Source organism: Mauremys reevesii, linkage group 3 (assembly GCF_016161935.1).
Source record: "Mauremys reevesii isolate NIE-2019 linkage group 3, ASM1616193v1, whole genome shotgun sequence".
NCBI lineage: Eukaryota > Metazoa > Chordata > Testudines > Geoemydidae > Mauremys > Mauremys reevesii.
In genome coordinates this window covers 204,366,156-204,390,422 of record NC_052625.1, presented here as the reverse complement: position 1 = coordinate 204,390,422, position 24,267 = coordinate 204,366,156, and the positions used below count along the sequence as shown (strand labels likewise).

Here is a 24,267-nt window from a genome sequence, read left to right as displayed (position 1 = left end):
TCTGGAGAGAGGAAGCAATTTGGAGCATTCTGTCCATCAAATAAGCAGCACACGATGAGTTTATACGAGGCGTACAATAACTGCCAGTTATGGTACGTCTGTGTGATGAGGACTGGCTGAGATCCAGGAGAACTTGGCAACACCAAGGACTGTCTTCAAGAGACGTGTCTCAGGCTAGTGTCTCTTAGGATTCCACCACTGAGACACGGGGAAAAAAATATCCCAGGACAACCTAGATATGTTGAGTCATAGATGTTTATCTTAAAGCAGAATTGATCTTGTTTTCACTCCATGTCTGGATCCCACGTACCGCAAATTATACACATTGATTCTCTCCCCATCAGTCAGAGATTGTCAGGCTGAGATTTTCACAGGAACAAATTGGATTTAGGAACCCACCTCCCATTGAATTTAATTGGTTTCCTCTCTAGACCCTTCGGGTTCCTTCGCATCTATGTTTTTTTTGTTGTTGTTCACCATAACAGTAGTTATTGGATAGATTTCTCTCTTCTCCTCTGAGATGTTTCAGTTGTTTACAAAGCATATATCCTTAGATTTCTAATTTGGCAAGATCCTATTGTTACAACCTCACCACTGGGTTATTTTTCACCATCCGAAATGCTCTTTAGAGGCAATATGCAGAAAATCTTTATCTTGCAGCCAAATTCACTGTGGATCCCCCTATGAATTAACACAGTGAAAAAGAAAAGCCAAGTGCTCTGTTCAATCCAGCCTCGTGCAGAATCAAAACCAGGGATCAAACACACTGTCTGTGAATCCATCACAAGTTTGCCCACTTTGCTTTCGCTGTAATGTAAATTTTCCCCTGTGAAATCAGAAAGCCTAAGGGTATTAGCATTGCAGTAAAGCTGGTCCCATGCAATCAATACAATGAGCCACAGCGAGAATAATGTCAACTTGTATAAATTCTGTGCAGAGTTACTGAAGGCATAAATGGCTTTTTTGGGGGGTGGGGAGGGTAGAAGGGAGATATATTACAGCTTCATAGCTACTCTTTAAGCTCTTTGTTATTAGTAAGATTTTCAGCTACAAATGTTGCCAGAGCTACCAGGAATTCCACTTAATCTATTTGACGAGCCAGATCCTGAAGTGAATGGAGCAATGTCAGTTTACACCAGCTGAGGATCTGGCTTTACATATTTACCATGGTGATGAAGCAGGATGTGGGTGTGGGGTAGGAGTGTTATGTGCATGGGCCCTGCGTACAGCCTGTATTACCTTGTTCATCTAGCCCCACCCGGGTGGTACCCGAGGGTGCTGTGATGAATCTGGGGGATGGGACCACCAGGGGCTGGAGCAAGAATAGCGGGATGGCCTCAGCCTCTCCTGGATCTCTGGGAGCCACATGGATCCCGGGACCCCCACCCAGTTTCGAGTGAGGAGCCCATATCCTTTCACAGAGTGGAGGGGAAACCCAGCCCCTCTCCAATGACATGCTGTTGGGAAAACTCTGCAAGGCATTCCTCATGGAGATTTTCACCGAGAGAGCCCCTCCCCATGGATTGTACCACAGGAGCGAGCCCACTGGGCCCTCAGCCTTACGCTGGAGTCCTCCGTTCCTTGCTCTGCCACTCACCTGCTGAGTGGTCTTGGCCAAGTCCCGTTAACTTCTCTGTGCCTCGGTTCCACTTCCCTATTTGTTGTGAGGCTTAATCAAGTGCTTTGGGATCCTCGCACGAACGGTACCTGGGAGGTGTGAAAATTGTTAATAAAATTAGAGCTTTGGCCCGTAGGAAATTCAGAGTCCCTCCTCCCCCGTGTCACTGAAAGCGCAGGACCCGCAATGGTTCTAAGAAAGGCTGAATGCGTTGTGAACCTGGCATTGTTGACAGGGAGTCTGTTTGATCCCTTTGTTCATTGTAGGGGGGTAGCTCTTATCGATGTCAAGGAACATCACACATGAAATGTGCCAATGAAAAGACCAAAGCCGTGATAAAGATGTCTCTGCCGTCACCCTCCAATCTGTTCTAGTCTGACTATTGCTAGATGCCTTTCATATCCCACGTCACAGCTTGCCAAAGTCTGTTTTATAAGCTGCATGTTTGTGGAAGTGTAGAGCCCCATACGGAGGCATCCGTGAGGTGTTTAGCCATGGGACGGCCCGTGATTCTGTTACCATCATGAATGTACAACAGTCCTGGGATTTATAATCCGGCCAAGGTGATCTTTAAATTGACAAGAGCCTTTCGTCAATGCTTCATCTCTTCTTAGGACTGTGCAAAGACTCGGTACCCCCCCCCGCCCCCTCCTCAGCCCTAGCTGGTCATAGCCCCATTTTGCAGATGGGGAAGATGACACACTGGAGGTTAAGGTTCAACATTGCAAGTGCCTGTTAGTTCTAGGTGTCCAACGGGGGCCTGAGTTCCAGAGCTGCTGAGCACCAGTAACCGCTGTTGACGTCAGCACTTCTGGAAAGCAGGCCCTAGGAGTCTCCAGCTGGACCCACCCAAGGAGGTGGGGCGAGGCTTAGACAGTAAGTGTGAGGCCCTGCTGAGACCCGGGCTACAGAGCTCCTGGCTTCCACTCCCATGCGTCTCACGGGTAGACAGTCCCAGCAGCTGGCCAGGTGGATGGCTGATAATATCTTCTGTTATGCACGTGAAGATCAGAGTAAGAAAAGGCTTTAGAGTGTAAACTGCTGGCCCCCAGGACCTGGGAGGAGCCCCTCCCTCCTCCCTCCCAACGTGGCTCAAGCAGCCAGGAGCAAGGTGGGACTTTGACCTGGGGGCCGCAGGGTGTATGTGCAGGAGGGCTGCATGGCCCCTCTCTGAGGTATTTAAACCAGAGCCATCAGCCCCTCACTTCTGCAAGCTGCATTTAGAAGGAGAGAAGGGCCCTGTCCCCAGGGGGTGCCCCCGGCCTTTCCCTGTCCCTCACTGGCTTGCTCTCTCCTCTGCAGGTACCGTGGGCACGTGCCCAACACGGTGTTTTCCTTTGGTGACACCTACGGGAACACCACTCTGAAATACTTCCAGGATTTCCGCAATGCTGCCATGGAGACCAGCCGCTGCCCCTACAGCAAAGGCGGCCAGTTCCCCACCCTCTTCTCGCCCGACCCTGGCTTAGTGCTGGGGTGCAGGGCGCGGGGCTGGGACAGGTGGCTGCACGCCCCTTCCTATTCCCGCTTCAACTTGGATTTCAACCGCTCCGAAGAGCTGAAGGAGTTTTACAAGGTGAGAAGGCGTTTCTCGCGGCGGCATGCCCTGCACGCAACGGCACGGCGGGTCTGATCCAACACAGTCAGGGCCCCATCTGGGCAGCACCCACAGGCCCCAGTGAGAGGTGCCTCGGAAATGCCCTGGACCGAGCCAAAATGCAATCAACACAAATATATAATTAGTCACAACCAAAAGCCAGCGCCCTCGGCCTCCGGCACCCACCCGCCACACTGAGATGGTCTTTTTCACTGCCCTGTTACTGGTTCTGAAGGCAGCTTCTTGACCATAAGAACCTAGGCAGACAGTCCCCAGAAAACCCAATTGGCATTGTTCTAGGGGAGGCGCCGGTCGTCCCATCTCCAGCAGTTTACATGTGTGTGACTGGCATGCAGAGGGAGGAGTCAGCGTGGAACGCAGTGGGTGGTCGCTGAAGAGCAGGGCTCCCCTCCCGAGGTTACCGTGCAGACATCTCTGTGTGTGCTGCTGCGGGCAGGATTGCCTGGGGAGCTGTTTGAGGAGTCATCGAGCTTTGCTGAGTTGCCTGAGAGGACGTGGCAGCTAAAGGGGGAAGTCATGAGAGTGTAACCCAGCTGGTGCAGCTCACAGCATAGGTAGGGTAACCAGACAGCAAATGTGAAAAATTGAGATGGGGATGGGGAGAATAGGAGCCCATATAATAAAAAGACCCAAAAATCGGGACTGTCCCTATAAAATTGGGACATCTGGTCACCCTACTGCATAGGGCCCAGCTGGAGTGTAGCCCCATTGCTCAGCACAGCAAAACTTTGTCCGTCTTCCTGAATCTTCACTCTGGAACGGGAGGGGGAACTGGAGCAGGGAGGTGGAGCCTAGAGCATGTTATCCCAGTAATAAATAGTGTGAGAGGAGGACAGATGTGTGTGTGTGACTGTGGGAGCATGCAGGGGCCTGGGCGCGTCTGATTGTACATGGCAGATGTTCCCCTTGCTAAAGAGAGCAGCATCTCTCTCATCTGACTCGGCCAAGCCGCACATTTTACCATTTGCACCCAAAACACAGTGTTGTCTCCCCACTTCTCAGCCATAGTGAAGGCACAGAGCCCCGCCTCCATCGCGGTGCATTGGGAATAAGTACAGCTTGTATCAACGAATTCCCAAGCCAAGCCCCCATGTGATCTATCGCGGTTGTCACTCACTCTGCTGCCCAGAGAGCACCTTAGGGAGGGGAGTTTTAGAGACGTGGTTGTTATTATTTCTCTAGCTGCGGAGGGTGTGTTGTGCTTTGCACGTCTCTACGAAGAGAGGGCCCCGCCCTAAGGAACCTATCCCAGCTCGTGGATAAGGCTTTTGGGCCCTGGGCCCCGCATAGGCAGTGTCCCTTGGCAGCAGGAGGGAGGGATGCAGCAGAAGACCTGTTATCTTTTCCCAGTAGTTGGTATTTTAACTCCTCGGTTGCCTGGCCAGCTAATGCAGCTCTGCCCTGGGCCGGAAGCCTGGGTTCTGAGTAGTTTGCTTGTCCTGCAGCTGTCCCAGAGGCACCGCGAGCATTACCGTGACAAGACCGGGACAGAGCACGTGGTTCCCTACTTTGTGCTGCCGGTCAAGGAGAAGGACAAGTACCCCCACCCTCTTGATCTGTGAGTAGCAAAAGCAGCCCCCAGAAGGTGTGCTCGGTAGCAGCCCTTCCCCTGTAGGCAAGCTTGGCCAGTGTGGCTGGGGGGAGAAGGAGGCAGACCTTCCTCATCACATTTAGCCCAGTGGTCAGTGTACTCCAGCTGAGGAGGAGAGGGGCAGGGCCGGCTCCAGGCACCAGCCCAGCAAGCAGGTGCTTGGGGCGGCCAAGGGGAAGCGGTGGCAAGTCGGGCTCTTCAGCGGCAGGTCCCTCGGTCGCTCCCGGAGGGAAGGACCTGCCGCCGAAGAAGAAAGCGGGGCGGTGGAGCTGCCGCTGATCGTGGGGTTTTTTTGTTTTTGTTTTTTTCCCCCCTGCTGCTTGGGGCAGCAAAAAACCTGGAGCTGGCCCTGGAGAGGGGATTTGAAGATGGATCTGCCACCTCTCTGGTGAATGCCCTACCCCCGGGGCTCTGGGGTATTCTGATGTGGGGCTTTCTCAATCTCGCCTGTTGAAGATGTAGGGGAATAATTTAAAAAGTCATTGGAGCAGGGGGCTGGATCCTGGTTTCCCCACTCCTATGTGAGTGCTCTAACCACTAGGCTACAGAGCCATTCTAATGCATGCTGGTGGTATAGGTGGTGCTCTCTCTCTCTCTCTCTGGTTCTTTCATTGTTTATCCACAGTGGAACAGCTTCACCAGACAAGAGTGAGGGTATGTCTACACTACAGTGGTATAGCTGCAGCACCGTAGTGTAGATGGTTGCTACAGCAACAGAAGGGGTTTTTCCATCACTGTAGTGACTCCACCTGCATGAGCTAGGTCAGAAGAAGAATTCTTCCATCGACCTAGCCCTGTCTACACCAGGGCTTAGTTTGGCTTAACTGTGTCTCAGGTGTGAATTTTTCACATCCCTGAACAACATCACTAGGTCAATCTAAGTTTTAGGTGTAAACTTGGCCTGTGGGAGCCCCACACCAGATTTTCCCATAGCCCCATGGTGAGATTACTCCCCGGAGAAGTGGCAGGTGGGATTTGAACCAAGGGTCACCCACGTCCAGGTGAATGCTCTGACTACTGAGCTAAGGCATGAGGGTGGTGCTCCTCCCCTGCTCTTGTTAAAACGATGTAGATCCCCACTGAAATCCCTTCTCCCCCTCAGGTGGAGGTGGGATTTGAACCAGGGGTCACCCACGTCCAGGTGAATGCTCTGACTACTGAGCTAAGGCATGAGGGTGGTGCTCCTCCCCCTCTCCTCCTGCTCTTGTTAAAACGATGTAGGTACCTAACTCCGAGAGAGTTTTCAGCTGAGAATCCCAAGCGGAAGGAGGCATCTCCCACCAGAGGGGCGGGGCTTAGCACACACCCTCCCCCTGGCTTGGCCCCGCCCATTGGTAGGTTAGGGGAGGAGCTGCCTCGCGTGACTCCCGTTCTGGGGCACCTCACTGTCGCCAGGCATTGTGCAGGGGGCTGAGGTGCTGGACTCCGCATCACCACGCCGCTGTTCTCTAGCCCACAGAGATCTAAAAAGCAACCCCCCTGCCCTGGGGGACTAGTAACGCCCGGGATTGTGGAAGCACAAATCCATTTCAAACTGGAATGTGCTTCCCTCGCTGCTGCTGATTCTGCATTGCACCTGGCAGGTCACTTTCACCTTTGTTCCTGGGCAGTTTCACGTTCTGGGCCTGGGGGTGCTCAACCCCCCACTTCGCCCCAGGCCCTGACCCCTTCCCCCGAGCCCCCGCCCCATCCTGCCTCTTCCCACCCGCTCTCTGCCCTGAGCTCTGCCCCCACACCTTCCCCCAAGACCCCACCCCCACCCCACCTCATCCTGCCCAGCTCTGCCCCCTCCCCTGAGCGTGCCCTATCCCCACTCTTCTCCCTCCCTCCTGGAGCCTCCTGCACGCTGCGAAACAGCTGATCACGGCAGGTGATAGGCACTGGTGGGAGGGAGGGGGAAGTGTGCTGATCAGCAGGGCAGCAGGCGGGCGGGGGGTGCTGGGGGGGGAGCAGGCTGCCGGTGCTGGGGAGAGGGGTGCCACTAATTTTTTTCCGTGGGTGCTCTAGCCCTGGAAACTTTTTTATTTTTAAACTCCTCAAGTCTTTTGGGGGCTTGGGGGGGTTTGTTTTTTCGTTTTTTAATCCTGGGAATATTTCTATGGATCTCAAGTTTTTTTTAGAAATCCCAAACTCTGGGCTAAATTTGCCCCGATTTGTGTCTCTTGAACCATTTCCCAGGTTGGGGTGATTGTTCTGGTGCCTCCCCAGCCTCACAAATATTTGCCTCACTGAAGTTTAGTGGCTGCCCTCCCCGACTCTTCTGTGTGCAGGCTGGACAGCGTTCTGGTCCCCGCTGTGACGGGCTGTATTGCTCACTGGGCTGCTCTCGCTCTGGATTCAGCCAGCGGATTGTGGATTCACACTGCTGCTTTATGAAACTGGGCAGTTTCCCTTGGCATTGCCTCTCATAAAAAGCCACATCAGCTTTTGCTTGAGGTGTGGCTTCAAACAGACCCCTCAACCAGGCCTCAGCCCTGAGCTCATCTGGCTGGGCTTGGATTTGCCAGCGAGGTTAGCAAGCCCTGGCGAAACTTCTGGTCAATGTGGTCTGAGCGTTGAGTTTGTAACAGCCTGTGACGGTGCTGCCTGTGGGAACCAGCTGAGGTCACTCAATGAGGGTGAACTGCAAACAAAATGGGGCAGACAAACCCCAGAAGCTGGTGGATATTCCAGTACTTAGATTTACCAACCAGCTCAGAACAGCTTCTGTAGCACCTCACTGGTTACTCAGACGTCCAAACAACGCAGTTCCCTTAAAGTGCCCAGCCTCAGGCCTCCATCCAGACACACCTGTCAGATATAATGATGGTTCCTGAAAATCTTATATCATATAAACAAAAAGTTTCTTCCAACCCCAAAGACTCAGCCACACACCCAGGTTCAATTATAACTTAGATCTTATCCAAAATACACACTTAGAGCCAATTCTTATTAACTAAACTAAAATTTATTAAAAAAGAAAAGAGCGAGAGTGTTGGTTAAAAGATCAATATACAGACAGACTCGAATTCAATTGTTGAGGTTCAGGTACATAGCAGAGATGAGCTTGTAGTTGCCAAAAGTCCTTTTAGAAATAGTCCAGAGGTTACAGTCCAATTTCCATATTCAGGGTGGCTCCAGTCAGTGACTGGGGATCTCAATCCTTGTGGCTTAAGGTTTCCCCCTCTTGAAACCCAAAGCAGATCTGAGATGAAGCAGGATCGTGTCCCAGGGTTTTTATACATTTCCAGCAGCCTTTTGGTCTGAGAAAACAATAGGCTTAACTCCTTCTCCCAAACATCCTGGCAATTAGCACAGAGTAATTTATCCATTAAACAGTTCAGATACACGTTACCACAACCTTCAAAGAGACATAGAGACAATAATACTATTTCACTCAAGTGTCTTTCTAAATGTTAATATTCTTTTTTTGATCTTTGAATCAAAGCTGTAGCAATAGACAAGACTTGTTTGCTTACATCCCAAGACCTGAGCAAACACCTACCCTTCTACCTCTAACAATGCGGCTGCATTTCAAAGCTCTGGTCATTCACAGATCTTCCTAACCAGTTTCTAAAGTTTGGCCATGGGTCAGGTCAGTCTGTGAGTTAATTAACTCTTTCTGGCCCTGTCATCCTTCAATGAGGTATTAGATCAGACTCATAATGTCACACAGCCAGGGGTGAAAGTAACATACAGGACTTACATACTTCTGGAGTCCTGAGGGGGGCGTGGCCTCATCTGGAAGAGGCGTGGCCTAGACCGGAAGAGGCAGGGCCTCTTACAATTTAAAGACCGTGGTGCACCAGCTGTGGCTGGGAGCCCCAGGGCCTTTAAATCAAGCTGGGGCTCTCAGCTGCAGAGGTGGCTGGGAGACCCCGTGGCTCAGGGGCAAATTAAAGGGCCCAGGGCTCCGGCCGCTGCGGAGCTCCGGGCCCTTTAAATCCCCACTGCAGCTCCCGCTGCCGGAGCTGCAGGCAGGATTTAAAGGGCCCGGAGCTCCCATGGCTGCGGGGAACGCCGAGCCTTGCTGGGCTGGGGCCGGGATTTAAAGGGCCTGGAGCTCCTGCCGCTGCGGGAAGCTCTGAGCCCTTTAAATCCGTCCCCAGTCCGGCCGCCGGAGCTGTGGGCGGGATTTAAAGGGCTCTGGGCTGCCCAAAGCCGCGGGAGCTCTGAGCCCTTTAAATGCCGGCCCCAGCCCGGCTGCAGGAGCCGCGGGTGGGATTTAAAGGGCTCTGGGCTGCTCTTGTCATGCACGTGCCTCGATGGGTAAATCACTTGTCCACCCCCAATCCTCTGCCACCACAACTGCTGCAGTCTCTTCTGCTTGGGTCCTTTTGAAACCAACCGTGCTTGCCTCCAAAACGCTGCCTGAACGGTCCTGCTCTCCCAGAGCTCTGAGCATGGCCCCGAACCTCCCTTTGAGTCGCTTCCAAGTCTAACCTCTTGTCCTTCTTCTCAGGGCCATTCGTCTCCTACTTCCATCTCTGATCTGCTCTCCTTCTATGTTCCCCATCTCTCCTTCTGCCCCGTGCCTGGCGATCTCCATGCCATCTGTGTGCCAGCCGTGGTGCCCGGTCTGTATCCTCCCGCCCCAGCCGTCTCTGGCCCGGAAGTTAGGAACCACCTTCGCCTCATTCAAGTGACCTGTAATTGTGTCCCTTCTCTGTGCCTCAGTTTCTCTGCCTGTAAAATGGGGGTGATGACTCTCCTTTGCAACAGGCGCTGTGCTCTAAGACCGAAAGACACCAAAGGAGAGCTAATAACTCACACACTTCTGCAGCCCTGCCTGGTTAAAGGGGCACATTTGTCCTTCAGTGACAATAAACAGGAGCCACCCAAAGGGACGTCCGCCTGACCTGAGTAACAGTGTAACCTGGCCCTTTCCTGGTGTGTTACATCCTCATTCAGCTGCCAAGCCCGTCGTCTAGGCCGTTCTGGACAGTGCTGTTCTAGGAGGAGCCCAGCAACCCGATGGGAGCTCTAATCTAATAGTAACACTTAGAAGGAAGGCAAAATAACCTCCCCACGCACCTGGCCAGTTGTGCATTGCTGTAACTGGGGGTGGAGAGGGGGCAATGGTAGGGTGGGATTATTCCTTCCTGTTCCACTCCCCAGCAATCAGCAGTGCCCTGAAGCATGAGAGTAGACTGGCCCAGGCTTCACATTCAAAATTACACCAGCAAGTCACCTGCCAGGGTTACACTGGCTGGAACGGGATGTCTGCAAGTCCGGCCACCCCACATTTGAGGTGAAATAGCTTCCAGGCCGGGACCCCAGAAAGTTGAATTAAAAGAGCCAGCGAAGCCATGGCCAACTCCCCTCCCCCTGCCCGAGCTATCCAGGGCGGCCAGCGTTAATAGCACCTGGTAACATTAACACTGCCCGTTTGGTAGCATCGCTGTTTCAAACCAGGGGAGGCAGATGGGATTTAAACTGCTTCCTTCCAAGAGTCCAGGCCCAGTCCCACCTCCCTACAGACAGAAACCCTCCATGCCCTGGCACAACATTTCACCTCCCCAAACCAGCCAACCAGTAAGTCCCTAAAGGGTTAAACACCCAGGGTTCACCAGTGGGCACAGAGGTTAGTTTTGTGGGGGTCCTTCAGAATCTTCTATAGCAGGGGAGGGCAAACTATGGTCCGCAGGCCGGATCCGGCCCATTGCCAGCGCACAGAGCCCTCTGCCCCCTCCCCCCGCCAGGGGCCACCGGGACGCTGGGAGCACAACGGGGCAGGGCAGGCAGGGGGCCTGCCTGAGCCCCACTGCGCCCTGGGGCTGGCAAGCCCGTGGGCCAGATTGAAAGCCCTGATGGGCCGGAGCCGCCTGCCGCACCCCAGCCCCAGGAGTCACTGCTGGACACGCTGGCCAGGGCAGGCAGGGAGCTGGGTGCACAAAGCCTGGGCCAGCCGGTCCTTTCCAAGTGTCTGTTGTCGTTCATTTTGCTGCCAGTGTTTTGGTTTTGTTCTTTTCAGCAGCGTCTTCCTCCCCCGCCCCAGCAGGGTCCCTGGCACAACCCTCTGCATGTTTCCATCGCTGCCGTCGGATAAAACACACGGCGTATTTCTAGGCACTGATTTTGTCTGTGGGGATTGAGGTGGGCTCTGTGCAAACATGAGCCCTTCCTATTACCTGACATGCTGCAAGGAAGGAGGCTTCTCTTCCCAGTTTCCCAGGCTCGACTGAGTCTGTTTTCATTAACCCTTTGGGTGCTGGTTCCCCCACTGCACCTGCTGTGCAGCCTCTGGCCGTCTGGGATCCTTTAGGAGAAATGGAAAGTTAAGACATTTTTGGAATGGTCAGACACAGGGAAGGCCCCAGTCCCTGGTACGTTCAGAGCCTTGCTCCATCTCCGTGTGCTGCAGCACATCCAGCAGTGCTCAGCGGCTTTGGCTGTCCTCTTTTGTTTAGCTGCGAAGCAGGAGAGCTCTGCATGGACAGACCTGGCGCATGCGGCCACTTTCTGTCTGCACACCCTTGAGAGAGCCAGCCGCCTGGCAGCTGCAGTCTAGCTGGGCATCCCTGGCATGCTGATCTGTGAGTGAAGAGGGAGCGCGCCTGGCGCGTATGTACTGGGATGGAGGGAAGGGGACGCATTGAAGAGTGCCGGCTTAAAACCCGGCCTAGCCAATCTCATTCTGTCTTGTACAGTTTGCAATAGGGGGCGCAGACTCCGCCTCTGCGGAAGAGGTGTGAACTGTAACCCATTGGCTTTGCTGGCAGAGTCCTCACTCACCTGGCGAGCTCTTCGTTAGGACTCTCAGCAGTGGAAGGACATAGGCACTTGCAACAGTGGAAATAGATCACTGGGTTCAGAATAAAACCTACCCCATGATTTCAGAGGCCCAGCTTAATATTCCAACAAACTATTCCGTCTGTTTCCAGCTGTGTAATATTTCTTTCCATTAAACCCTTTTTAGCCCTATTCATGGCATGACTGCCCTGGAAGGGTCTTTGGAGAACTAATGAAATGAGGACATCGCACGACACCAGAGCCTGGAAAGTGAGCACCAGAGACGGGACAGGATTTTAGTCAGACTCTGCTACCTAAAGAACACTTGGGAGAAAGGATGTCTTTGTTGAAATTGGCTCTCTCGCTGCACATTTCAGAGCGCGCCGCAGTCCCCTAGCAAAACCGGGGAAGATCAGACTTGACATTCCCGGTATTTCTAAGGCAAAACACAAGCAGGCACAAAATGCCAAACCTCTTGGGCTTTGTGCATCCATGCCCAAGGAGTACAGAGCCAGCTGGTGGCGTTCCTTGGCTGGTTACCTCTGGAGCTACCGAGCATGTGATGCAAGGGTGGCATCTGGGACTCAGAAATACAGGGCCCAGTCTTTAGCCACAGTACAGCTCAGGCTCAGGGCACTCCCCCAGCTCATTCTGGGCCGACTCTGCTGGATTGGGCCGCAGCCTGAGTTAGAGTAGCAAGAAGGCTGCTCCAATTTACGCTGGGTGCCTACATCCCCGAGTGGTCGATAGATTCCAAGGCCAGAAGGGACCATTGTGATCATCTAGTCTGACCTCCTGTATAGCACGGGCCAGAGACCTGCCCCACAGTAACTCCTAGAGCAGAGCTTTCAGAAAAACAGCCAGGCTTGATTTAAAATTGTCAGTGATGGAGAATCCACCACAGACCTTGGTAAGTTGTTGCAGAGGTTGATTACCCTCACTGTTAAAGATGGAAGCCTTATTTCCAGTCTGAATTTGTTCTGCTTCTACATTTAGCCATTGCATCGTGTTAGACCTTTCTCTGCTAGATTGAAGAGCCCAGGACTAAATATTTGTTCCCCATGTAGATACTTATGGGTTGTAACCAAGTCATCCTGTCACCTTCTCTTTGTTAAACTAAATAGATCAAGCTGCTTGAATGTGTCACTATAAAGCAGGTTTCTAATCCTTTAATCATTCCTGTGTCTCTTCTCTGGCCCGTCTCCAATGTATCAACGTCCTTCTTGAATCGGGGGCTCCAGCGCTGGACACAGGATTCCAGCAGCAGTCGCACCAGTGCCAAATACAGAGGTCAAATAACCTCTCCCTTGTTTATGGGGAAGCCCTGGTCACACCCCCGATCCCTTTGCCCGGCCCCTTTATATCAGCAGCCGGGTGGATGGCGAAGGAGCCATGATGCCAGCACTGCCCTGCAGGACAGTCCATCCATGCAGCGGTGACACTGGCTTTAGGGACCCCGTGGGCCGGCCCAGCAGTGGGGAGGAGAAGCCGGGCCAATAGATTAACAGTCTTGTGATCCGACTGAGGGTCTTGGCTCACGCCCAGGTGCATGTCAAGCTCTGCAGAATCGCCCTGGGACGTGAGCCGCACCTGGGCCCCATGGTGTGCTAGGAACCCTGGGCCTGGGAGTCCCGGAGTTCCGGGACTAATCGGCTCTCGCTGGCATCTTCCCCACGTCCTTCGTTCACTGCCTTCCCCCAGGAGGCAGAGCTCACCACGCGTTGGACTGCCTGCCCCCGGGAGCTGCGAATCGGGAACACACCCAAAGGGATCTCACAGACCGAGGCTGCGTTAGTACCCTGCTGGGCTCAGCTTTCCCGATCGCAGCACCTCCGAACGTCAGCCCAGGCCTCAGGACCTTCGCTTTCCTAGCGGCTTGGCCAGCTCCCTGCCCCTGTGGCTACGCGACCTGCCTTAAAGCCTCCAATGACCAGCCACAGGCCTGCTTTAACTGTGCACTAAGAGCGGTGAGTCAAGTCATCCCTGGTGTAGCTCCCCTCATGTCACTGGGGTTACACCAGGACCACAGTGACTTCAGGACACAAACCACCACCACGAGCAGCACTAAGTGATCACCCTGGGCTGGAGATTTTGGCAATCTCCGTGGAGACTGGATCTCTTGCCTGCCCTCTCGCGGTGCCCCTGACTGGTGGCACGGCCGAGGGGGTGGGTGCCCCTGCCATAGAGGAATTCAGCCCCCGGGTGCTCAATCCAGCATCATTCACCCGTCTTTCATACCACTGACCCACCCCCCAGTCTCCTTTTCTTTTTGTTGTTGTCCCAAGTGAGTGCGTGATTTTTGGCTCCTGTGGCTCCTCCTTCCTGCGTGGGCGGGTGGTTAGTTCCTGTGGGCTCCATCCACCCCCCAGACTTCCAATCAGCCAGCCCCAACCCCGCCCTCACAACAGGATTGCCAAGAAAGACACCAAAGGGAACAGTCGGGTTGCCATGCTGGGTAGGATGCTATAGAGGAGCATCGCCTAGCGGTTACAGCAAGAGCTCAGGCCGATATTTTCAGCACTGGTCTTCAACCCAGATCAGGACCAAACATTGAAATATCGAAAGATTTTATGGTACAGAACTTCTGAAGTTTTTGATTCAGAAATGTTGAAACATTTCGACCTTCCTGAAATCCAACTGGTTCGTTTCTGGTTGTTGAAAGGACCCAACATGCTACATTTCAAGTCAGTTCGACATTAAGCTGCCTTTTGCCACAGGGACGCTTTCCTCCCAGGAGCTGCTGTTCAGGCGCTTGGTGTCCCTGTTCTGTCCTGTGGGTCAAGCTCTGTGAGCAGACAGAAATGTTACCCTGGAACATCAGCCTGATGGAAATTGTCTGAGCAGCTGTAGTTCAAGCACATGCCTGGGCTTCAAGAGACCTTGGTTCTGTTTCCAGCACTGATTTCCTGGGTGTCCTTGGACAGGTCACTTAAAACAAACCTCGCAGAGCCTCATTTTCCCCATCTGTAAAATGGGGGTGCATCATAGGGCCACCCCACCTGGAGTGCCCTGCGGTGGTAGGCTGCTACACAACAGGCATGCCTGCCTCAGTTTCCCTCCTGCAGACTCCCCAGAAATAGTCCAAAGCCTCTTCCCAAGTATAATATATCCTGGGATTCATTTGTTACAAGAGTCCTGAGCACATCAATCATAACAAGTCCCAATTCAATACCCCAGAATTCCCCCAACAGGGTTCTTACAGTAAATGTAACATATGCCCCAATGTCCCTCACCCCATCCCGAGTGTCTGGCGTAGCCCCAACATCCCTCACCCCTCTCCATCCCTAGCCCCCCAGCGTCCCCTGCCCCCACCTATCCAGCATAGCCGTCTCCTGTCCTTGTACCAGGATAGCCACCCCAGCATGCAACCTCCGCAGACACTCTGCTGGGAGATCATCTTTAGCAAGGAGCATCCCTCAGTCCCTCCCCCTCCCCCCCGGCCCTCCCACTGTTCCCTGGGTCCAGCTCTCTGGCCCTGGAGATGTCAGCAAGGAAGCGCTTCTGCTGCTCTCCAGCCCTGGCCCTCTGGCTTGGGGATTGTGACTGTGCGGTTCTGGCGGGACCCAACTGAGAGTGCCCCAGTATCACCACCAGTGCCACTCGTCCTGGGGATAAAAATGGTTGAAAACCACACCCCCAATAAAAAAAAAAGGTCTCTCGATCCCCCAAGGAAGCCCCAGACCCAGGTCAATAATACACACATCATCTCTTACCACAATCACGCTTTTGCAATCCTTTAGGAATCAGTTACATACAGTAATGGCAAGTTCTTAGTTCAGGCTTGCAGCAGTGCTGGAGTAAAAACTGCAGTTCAAATCATCAAGTCTCTGAGAATCCCCGGCTGGGATGGGTCGGTCCAGTCCCTTGTGCAGAGCTCAGCCCTGTAAGTCCCCTCCAGAGGTAGAAGAAGTTGAAATGAGGCATCAGCCTTATATAGGCTTTTCCAGGTGTAAGAACCTCTTGTTCTCACAAGGCGTCTGCCTTCTCTCCATGGGTCATTGTGTAGCTGATGGTCCTTGGGCCATCATCAAGGCTAAGCAGAGCTCTGGGAGGCTTCCCCAGACAGCAGCACCAACTGAAATCATAATTATAACCAGCAACCCAGAACCTGGTCTTAGACACCTTAGATGACCCCCCCCCCCAGATTTGGTGCCACTACACACAGGACCTTGTTGCAACCCCATTATGGTATGGTCATTTATGGGATGTTAGACACAAACCCCTCCTTGCTGCTCTGCTTCCTTCAGCCTTCCCCCAGGAACCACCGTCTGGCTCTGGCAGCTCCCATCTGCCCAGCCTGACTCTCACCCTCACCGGATCTCCTGTCTCTCTCTGACTGATCCAGGCGGCCCTTGACTCACCGGCTCTCTCTGGTCCTGTATAGACTCCAGGTGTTGTCCTGCCCTCTTAATTTGTCAAATGGCAGCACCTGCTTTACTGGGCCCAGCCAGCCTGTGGCAGGGTTCTAATACGTCTGTCTCCCATCTTGGGTGTGACATGCCCCCAGCCCCATAAAAGCTGAGCCCCTCCCTGCCTTTAGTGCACTGATCCTCTCCACACCCCCGTGAGGTGGGGGCAGGTGCTATGAGCCCCACTGCACAGATGGGAAACCGAGGCACAGGGAGACTAGGTGACTTGACAATGCGGATGTACTTATCTACCTGGGACATTCTGAGACTCGGTTCAGTTTTGCACAAAGCTCTGACACTGGGAAGCACTCTGAAGAGCAGAGAGAGAGGTTTTATTTGTTTTGTGGCCAGAGGGATGTGCTGGGGAAATAAGAATTATTCCCTCCTATGAAACCAGTGTTCTGTGTGTCGAACTGTTCAATAATACATTGAGTGCTGAGGCTTGTACTGCAGTGCAGAAAAGTGACTTCAAGAGCTGCTCATGTGCAATCTCCAGGGGCCCTGGGCATTCATAAGGAACGAACAGCTTTGGAACCATCTCACATGGCAATTTCTTCCCTCCCATTGCATTTACAAATGACCTTCACGGATTCATTGAGGCAGCCCTTTGGCCAATGAGCTGTATCTGCCTAGCCCACCCAGGCGCTTGGCCTGCAGCCGTGATGCCAGTGCCAGAGCGGGTGACACCTACCCTCATTATGTGATATGCCTTCACTTTGATAGTCATCGGTGCATTCATCCAGGGATCTCAAAGCACTTCACAAGCTTCACCTGACTCATCTGCACATTTGTCTGGCGGGATCGGCATTAACCTGCCATCATTATTGTTGTTATTCATTGTAGCACCCAGGAACCCTAATCAATACGCCTTGAGGGAGATTTCATCCCGCACCCTGATATGGACAGAGCCACCTCTGATCCTTCTTTCTCCTACTCTTCATGGCTAGGGGTCATGGTCAGTCCTTGGGTGGTCAGAAGGGTACAAGACCATTGCCCATAGATGGCCTGAAAGTGCTAGGCATACCTTCCTGCTAGCACCTTGGAAATGTGGGGGAGCCCATCAGGAGCTCCATAGGGAGACAGCTCCCCAACTCTGTGTTCCAGCCCTGTCCATATCACCAGGGGCAGCTCTAGGATTTCCGCCGCCCCAAGCACGGCGGCACGCCGCGGCGGCGCCGCGCTCCGGCGGTCCTCGGGTCCGGTGGACCGGTGGACCCGCTGCCTGCTGGCCTGTGGAGGCCCGTGGCGCGGCTGCTCCTCCGCCCTCCCATGCCTGCACCGGGAGGCCTCGGGGGGCAGCGGGACGGCCCTCCTCCACACTGCTGCGCGGGTCCCGTACCCTGTCCCCAGCGGCAGTTCGCCCTTCCGCACGCGCAGCCTGGTCCGCGGTCCCGCCGCCGAGTCCCAGCAGACATGCTCGCCGAGCATGCCTGCCTGAGAGCGCGCCCTATATCACGGGAGACCAAGTCATCACAAGAAAGCTCCTCTGCTTGGAGACACCCCCTTAGTTCCTTGATCTCCTGATTGTCCCACACCTGCAGTGAAGACACACTAGGTTTCCAAATGGTCTGTTTAAACTATGGAATAAATTAGTGGATCTGACTGTCCAGTTCTTACCCACAAACCAAATCATTAGCATGATGCCACCACATTCTGCGAGCTCATTGTTCCGGTGTGTGTCAAAGCTCTCCTTGTTTCACATAATGGCACTGGGAGGCTTCTTCTCCTGAGGGAAATATTGGACCAGGTGTTTCAGGAACAGATGGCAGATTTGAATTGTCACATTGTGTCTAGCCATCTGCTCATGAGTATAAAAAGTAAAAATCCCAGGAACATAGACACAGTGATTAGATTATCTCTCCAAGGAGAAGCAACTATACATAATTTCATTTTTTTAAAAAGTAAAAACCTACTTTAAAAGGACTCTAGGGTTGCAAAGTCAAGCATTCAGTAGTCAGGAAGTGACAAAGTAAGGTTGCCTGGGCAACCTTAACTTTGCCCCTTTGTGCAGATGCATTACGAGATAGTGATCATGTAATTAAAGACTGTCATGACATATAGAAGCACAGTCTATGTGAAACCAGAGGCACGTAGTGCAGGCTATAGGCACAAACAAACAGACTTCCACATAGCTTGAGTTCCAGCTTTGTCCTCTGTTTGCCAGGAAATATAACATGTCTGCAGTTCTACATAGCACTCAGACATCTAGTGGCTGCTTCACATACTGCAAGGTAACATATTACAGTCAGATGCTATGTTTTCCCCAGAACCCCTCGTTCAAAACCCTCTGCAACTTCATCAGAGAATCAAGCTTTTGTTCCTTTCTGCATCCCAGTGTTACTCCCCGCACCACCCTGCCTCATTCACTGTCCAACCTGTGCACAGAATGTGACAGGGCTCCTGCGGAAAAAGTATGAGTGTGTAGTTAAAGAATGTATTGTAATGTGTACACACAAGAGGGTGGAATTACAGATGCACATCGCCAATGAACATGATCGTTGTACATGTGAAGCCATAACACTATTACAGATGCATCCCTGCCTCCTCCTTACACACACGCTAAGCATTCAGAATTTGCCAGTGATTTCTGTGATGATGCCGTATAGAAATAAATACTGCGATCTCAGTCTGTTCTTCATAGACTGTATGATGCTCAGCATCCCCAACTCCCAGACTTTGGTCTCTAAAGTTTCCTGAGCAAAAGACTAACTGCATATGGCAATCAGTTTCTGCCAGTCTCTGAGATAGACAGAAATTGCCTATACGTTGTCGTCTGAGTGGGAATTCAACCCTGGCCTCTTGTGGGCTCCAAAATGCTAAAAGTTTCAAACCAAGATGCACAGATGCCATCTAGTGGTGGGACGCAGGTTAATTTTTACATTACCCAGCATGCAGTGGAAAATACAGTAGGAAGAGATATATATACACAGAGAACATGAAACAATGGGTGTTACCATATCCACTATAAGGAGAGTGATCAGTTAAGGTGAACTTACAAAGTAAAAATATACATTAATTTTTTAAACCTAACCAGTGTCCCTTAAGTGAATTGACACAAGTATTAGAGCTGGGTGGGTCTAATACAGTATTTTTTTAAATTTCTTTCTTTATATAGGAATTAGAAATTATTATCCGACAGGAGCACTGTAGCTAAGTTATTATCTGCAAAAAAACCAAGAGTTTTCAGGTGCCCAAGTAGCCTTTGGAATCACGGTTAAAGTTACCCCCCCCAAATCTGAAATGGTGCCCCTGGGTTAGAGCTTAGCAGGCAGGGCCGGCTCCAGACCCCAGCATGCCAAGCACGTGCTTAGGGCGGCATTTTGCCGGCAGGGCGGCAGGTGGCTCTGGCGGACCTCCTGCAGGCATGACTGCGGAGGGTCCGGTGGTCCCGCGGCTCCAGTGGAGCATCCGCAGGCATGCCTGCGGGAGGTCCACCGGAGCTGCGGGACCAGCGGACCCTCCGCAGGCACGTCTGCAAGAGGTCCCCCAGAGCCGCGGGACCGGCAACCGCCAAAGCGCGCCCCACGGCGTGCCGCCGTGCTTGGGGCGGCGGAATTCCTAGAGCCGCCCCTGTTAGCAGGGGATAAATTGATGGTCAGGTGCACTGCAGAGTCACGTCCTGTCTGGCAGCACTGTAACTTGCCATGGAGACAGGCCCAAAGGAATCAAGATGACGACTAAGCTGGGCTGATTTTCAGCCCCTTGAACATGGATGTTACCCTTGGAGAGTGTGAACTGGCCCATGTCTTCACACCAGCGCACTGCAAAGCCTGACCTGTGTTAGTGTGTCCTCACTGGTGTTACGCCCGGCCCCCCAGCCCATGGGCGTTGCAGGCTCTCCCGCGGGGCACATCCCATGGGAAGCAGAGCCGCTTGTGACGGAGCTGTTCTGGCGGGACCCAACTGAGAGTGCCAAATCAGGACCAATTGCTTAAACAGGGCAGTTACAGCCCTAGGCTGGGGTTTTTCCACCTCTAAGGCAAACCAAACCAGCCAGACAAAAGGGACTTGGTCACCCCCCTACCACCAACCACAACAACACAAAACAATTTTGACCCTCCAGTCTCCCAGTCAGTATCACACACCACCACACTGGCGTCTGGGGATATATGAAAAACCAACCCAACACCCCAAAAAAAAAAAAGGGTTCTCTGATCCCAGCAACCAAGCCCCCCAGACCCAGGTCATCATACATCAGACAATACCTCAAATCAACAATGTTGTAATCCTTTTCTATCTAAAAATCTAAAAATTATTTACAAAGGGAAAAGGGTAGAGAGGTAGAGTTAAATGGAATTTATTAACAAAATGGAATAGTAATGGCAAAGTTCTTGCAGCAGCATCCCCACGGGGATGGTCCTTTCAGTCCCTTGTAAAGCTTCAGTTTGTAGCAAAAGTCCCTCCCAGAGGGAAGCAGGATTGAAGACAAGATGGAGATGATGAGGCATTTAGGCTTATATAGACTTTTCCAGGTGTAAGAATCTTTTTCACTGTGGTGTTTACAGCAAAAAATGGGGAGAGGAGAGTCACACAGTCCCACTGCTCTGCACTCTGCTCACAAGGCGTGTCTGCCTTCTCTCTCTGGGTCCATTGTGTGTAATGGGGGCCATCAAACAAAGGAGCTAGCTAGCACCAGCATTATAACCAGCAACCCGGAACCTGGTCTTAGACACCTATTAGGATTTGGTGCCACTACAGGACCTTGTGTTTGCAGCCCATCTATGGTCCGCTCTGTGATTCTTTCCTAGGGAATTGTGGGAGAGCTTGTCTGTCCTTTGGCCACCCAGGCTGCATGGGGGAAGGCACTGGAGGACTGGCAGCGTTCGAGGGTGGGTTGCCAGCTTCAGTGAAAGCAGCCCCTGGGGCTCTAACGCACCCCCCAGCTAGCCCAGGTGAAAGCACCGGATGGAGAGGGCTGTGTGTGTAGATGGGCCAGCCCCTGAGCGCGTGCTGCATGCCATCTCTGAGTAGGATGAAAGGGGAGCACACTCAGGGCTGTATGGGTGCGTTTGTACAAGCAGAGCCTAAGACACACACACACACACACACACACACACACACACACACACAGAGGTCCTCCACCAAGTGTGATCCAAGAGCGCTTGAGAAGATCCATGGGATTCCAGCTGTGACAGGCAACTGGATTTCCCTTTCCAACCTGCCTAAACATTTTTGCAGTTAGGGCCAGACTGTGCAACCCTTATCTGCACCAGTGAGCACGTACGCACCCCAGTGAACTCACTTGTGCAAGGCTCCATGTCTCCCCTGCCCACCCTTCCTCTCCCACTGGACACATCTGGGGCAGGGCTGAGCTTTCAGGGGCTGATCCCGAGCGGGTTAATCCACGTTCTGCTCTTCTGTTTCTCCCCAGCCCACCTCTGAGCGCGAAGACCCAATGGCATTTATTCCGCGTGTCTCCAGAGAATCTGCGGACATACCAAACCTTCCCCTCGGGGAAGAGGGTGACCGCCCAGGAGAGAGAAGTCAGAGACAGCTATTTTGAATACAGAGCATGAGGAGAGAGGTTCCTAGATGAGGAAGGAACGGTGAGAAATAAAGCCCTGGGAGTTAGCGACCCCCTGGATTCTCTCTCCAGGCTGCGGCTGTTTCTAAACAGGGCAGCTCTCTCGTTACCCACCCGCAGTGCCAGGAGAGGGCATGCATGTGGCTGCAGTGAGTCACAGACCCTGCGCCTGCCACGGTAGCTGTACATTTTACACAGAGATAAAGGACAGGTGGGGTGAGCACTGGACGCAACAGACTCAGCAGCTGTTGGTGAGAATGTAGAGGCTCAGCTCTGACCGGCACAGCCTTTTATTGTCCTCCAGGGAGATCGGGGTTAAAGCGGAAGCTCCGCCCACAACTCTAACTGTACCAACAGTTGTGGCTCAGCTCTTTCGTAATGCCAAGAGGCACCACTCACAGCAGATGGGCAGGCCTCCATAATAGGTTTTCCTTTCCCCTTCCTCACATAGTTTGTTGGAAGAGAAATAGTTAATAATGTTGACAATTAAATGGTCACCATTAGGCTTCAGAGTTAACACCCACCGGTGTAAATAGAACCATTGATGCCTCTCTCAGAGTTGTTGTTTCAGGCTCTCTGAGGACTCAGGGACACAACTGGATGCTTTTCTACTCCAGTATAAGGGCCAGAGACTTGTTTTTAAATGAAAGCTTAGATTCTGGAGCAAAGAGGGCAGGCAGCAGGGAAACAGACTCCTTTGCCAACCCCCTGGGAGAACTATTTATGCAGAGAATATAAAAACTGCTTTATGTTCGGTGTTCTTCCATCTTTTGTAAAAAAAGCAGTCGCTCATAAACCTAAGAACCAGAGTGCAGCCTGTCGCTGGGCTGATCCTGAGCCGCAGCCCAGCCCAGGAACCAGCATAGTCTGACGAGCCCCACGCTGATCGCCCGTCAGCTCAATGTCAGGTGCACAGGGTGAAATTCACCAGCCCCAGGAACTCCCACCTGAGCACATAGGGCTTGTCTGGGTGAACAGTGAGAGTAAAGCAGCAGAAGTGCTGAAAGAAGCTGCCCCAGAGACAGGGGACTGTGAGTCAGGAGGTCCCATTAATATAAGCCTTATCGCTCCTCTCTGGCACTATAGATCATGAGTCATGCTGCTGTCTTTCCCAGGCAGTTCCTAGATTCAGAGCGTCCTAGGGCCAGGAGATCATCTAGTCTGGCTTCCTGTGTGGTATAAGCCAGAGAATTTCACCCAGTTCCCCCCATCCTGAGCCCAGCCACTTGTGTGCGGCTGAGGGATGCCTTCCGCCAGGCCACCAGCGAGGATCTGAAGACATGGAGAGATGGACAAGCTGTCGCTTCCCTTGGGAGTTTGTTCGAACGGTTAGTCGCCCTCCCTGTGGTCTTACTGCTAATTTGAATGTGTCTGTGTGGTGCCAGAGTGCCCCTGGCCAGCAGCGGGCGGTTTTGCAGGGGATTTTGCCCGTCAACCTCTGGTGGCCACTTCCTTGGCCTGGCTCTGGGCCTTCCTCTTAAGTTCTGCCCCTTCCGCAGTAACGAAAGGTCCAACTGAAAGTCCGGATAATACTGCGTCTGCTTCTCTTGGGCTCGTGGACATTCCTGGCTTCTCGGCCCCTGTTCCTGGGCCCTGCCGAGCTTCTCCACTGCCCCTTCCTCCTCGCAGGCTTTCTCCCCACTGCCTCTCCTGCCCCAGGGCTCTGGCTGCGTCCCACAGGGATTCCCTGCTCCTTGTAACCCCTAGCTCAGTGCTCTTGCTGGGAAGCCTTGCGCCCCCAGGCCCTACTCAGAAAGGAAAGTCCCCAGAGCATCAGAACGGCCAGAATGGGTCAGACCAGTGGTCCAGCTAGCCCAGTATCCTGTCCTCTGACAGCGCCCAAGGCCAGGTGCCCCAGAGGGAATGAACAGAACAGGGCAATTACCGAGTGATCCATCCCGTCGTCCAGTCCCAGCACTGGTCCCCTTGTCAGCGCTTAGGGACATGCATTACAAGGACAACTCCATCATCGGCAGCTTGTGACAATCTGGCTTCAGCTGCTCGCCACTGGTTCTTCTTGTTATTTTTTCTCTGCTAGATTGAAGTGCCCTGTAGTGCCCATTGTTTTCTCCCCAGGGAGGTACCAGAACCCTGTAATCAAGTCACCTTTCAATCTTTCTGACGAGACAAACAGCTGGAGCTCTTGAAAGGTCTGTCTACACTGCAGTAATCACCCGTGGCTGGCCCGGGTCAGCTCACTTGGGCTTGCGGAGCTATACAACTGCAGTGTAGACAGCCAGGCTCAGGCTGGAGCCCGAGCCCTGGGACTCTCCCCATCTGAGGAGCCTGTCTCAGGAAAGCAGTCCCATGCGTACAAGGCTAGATTGTGTCTGCTGCAGGCACCTCCCCACAGCAAAACTGGCTCTTTCACTGTAAGGATTAAATCTGAGACTTGGAAAGGAGCCCAGAGGAGTTCCCAACTCCCGTTAACTTTCAGTGGGATTCAGGCACCCAACTCCTCTAGGCTCCTTTGGAAATCTCAGTCTAAAAAGAAAGACACTGACTAGTGCCCATGCTGTGTAACTGAGCCTCATCGCTGCTACAGGCAGGGCTCCAGGAGTCGTGGTTAGTGCAGGGGCAGGCTGTGCTGGGAGGTGTAGGCCGCGGGCTGGCTTGCAGGGGTCAGTCATGAGCATCTGAAGACATGAAGTGAAGGCTGCCACCCTGTACTAAGAACCTGCTGCCTGCCCAGGCGCCGCAGATTTTTAGTGACAGCTCAGGGCTTGTGTTCGACTGGAGTCACACGTAAGCCCGAAGGCAAGAAGCAGCATTGCCAGCTCCAGCAATAGTCTCTGT

At 53.0% G+C, this 24,267-nt stretch overlaps 1 protein-coding gene across 3 annotated transcripts in view; it reads left to right on the top strand.

Moving 5' to 3' along the window:
* Positions 1 to 21,542, top strand: part of FAM166C (family with sequence similarity 166 member C) — a 32,988-nt gene extending 11,446 nt beyond the window's left edge. The window contains exons 2-4 of one of the 3 annotated variants that reach the window (XM_039528568.1): positions 2,921 to 3,194; positions 4,682 to 4,794; positions 21,319 to 21,542. In XM_039528568.1, coding sequence (XP_039384502.1) covers positions 2,921 to 3,194; positions 4,682 to 4,794; positions 21,319 to 21,463 — 532 coding nt within the window. In that variant the 3' untranslated portion in view covers positions 21,464 to 21,542. Of the gene's footprint in view, positions 1 to 2,920; positions 3,195 to 4,681; positions 4,795 to 9,268; positions 9,652 to 11,725; positions 12,692 to 21,318 lie in introns of those variants that run through there. The other 2 variants (XM_039528569.1, XM_039528567.1) reach the window with 2 other exon arrangements.
* Positions 21,543 to 24,267: the final 2,725 nt, after the last annotated feature.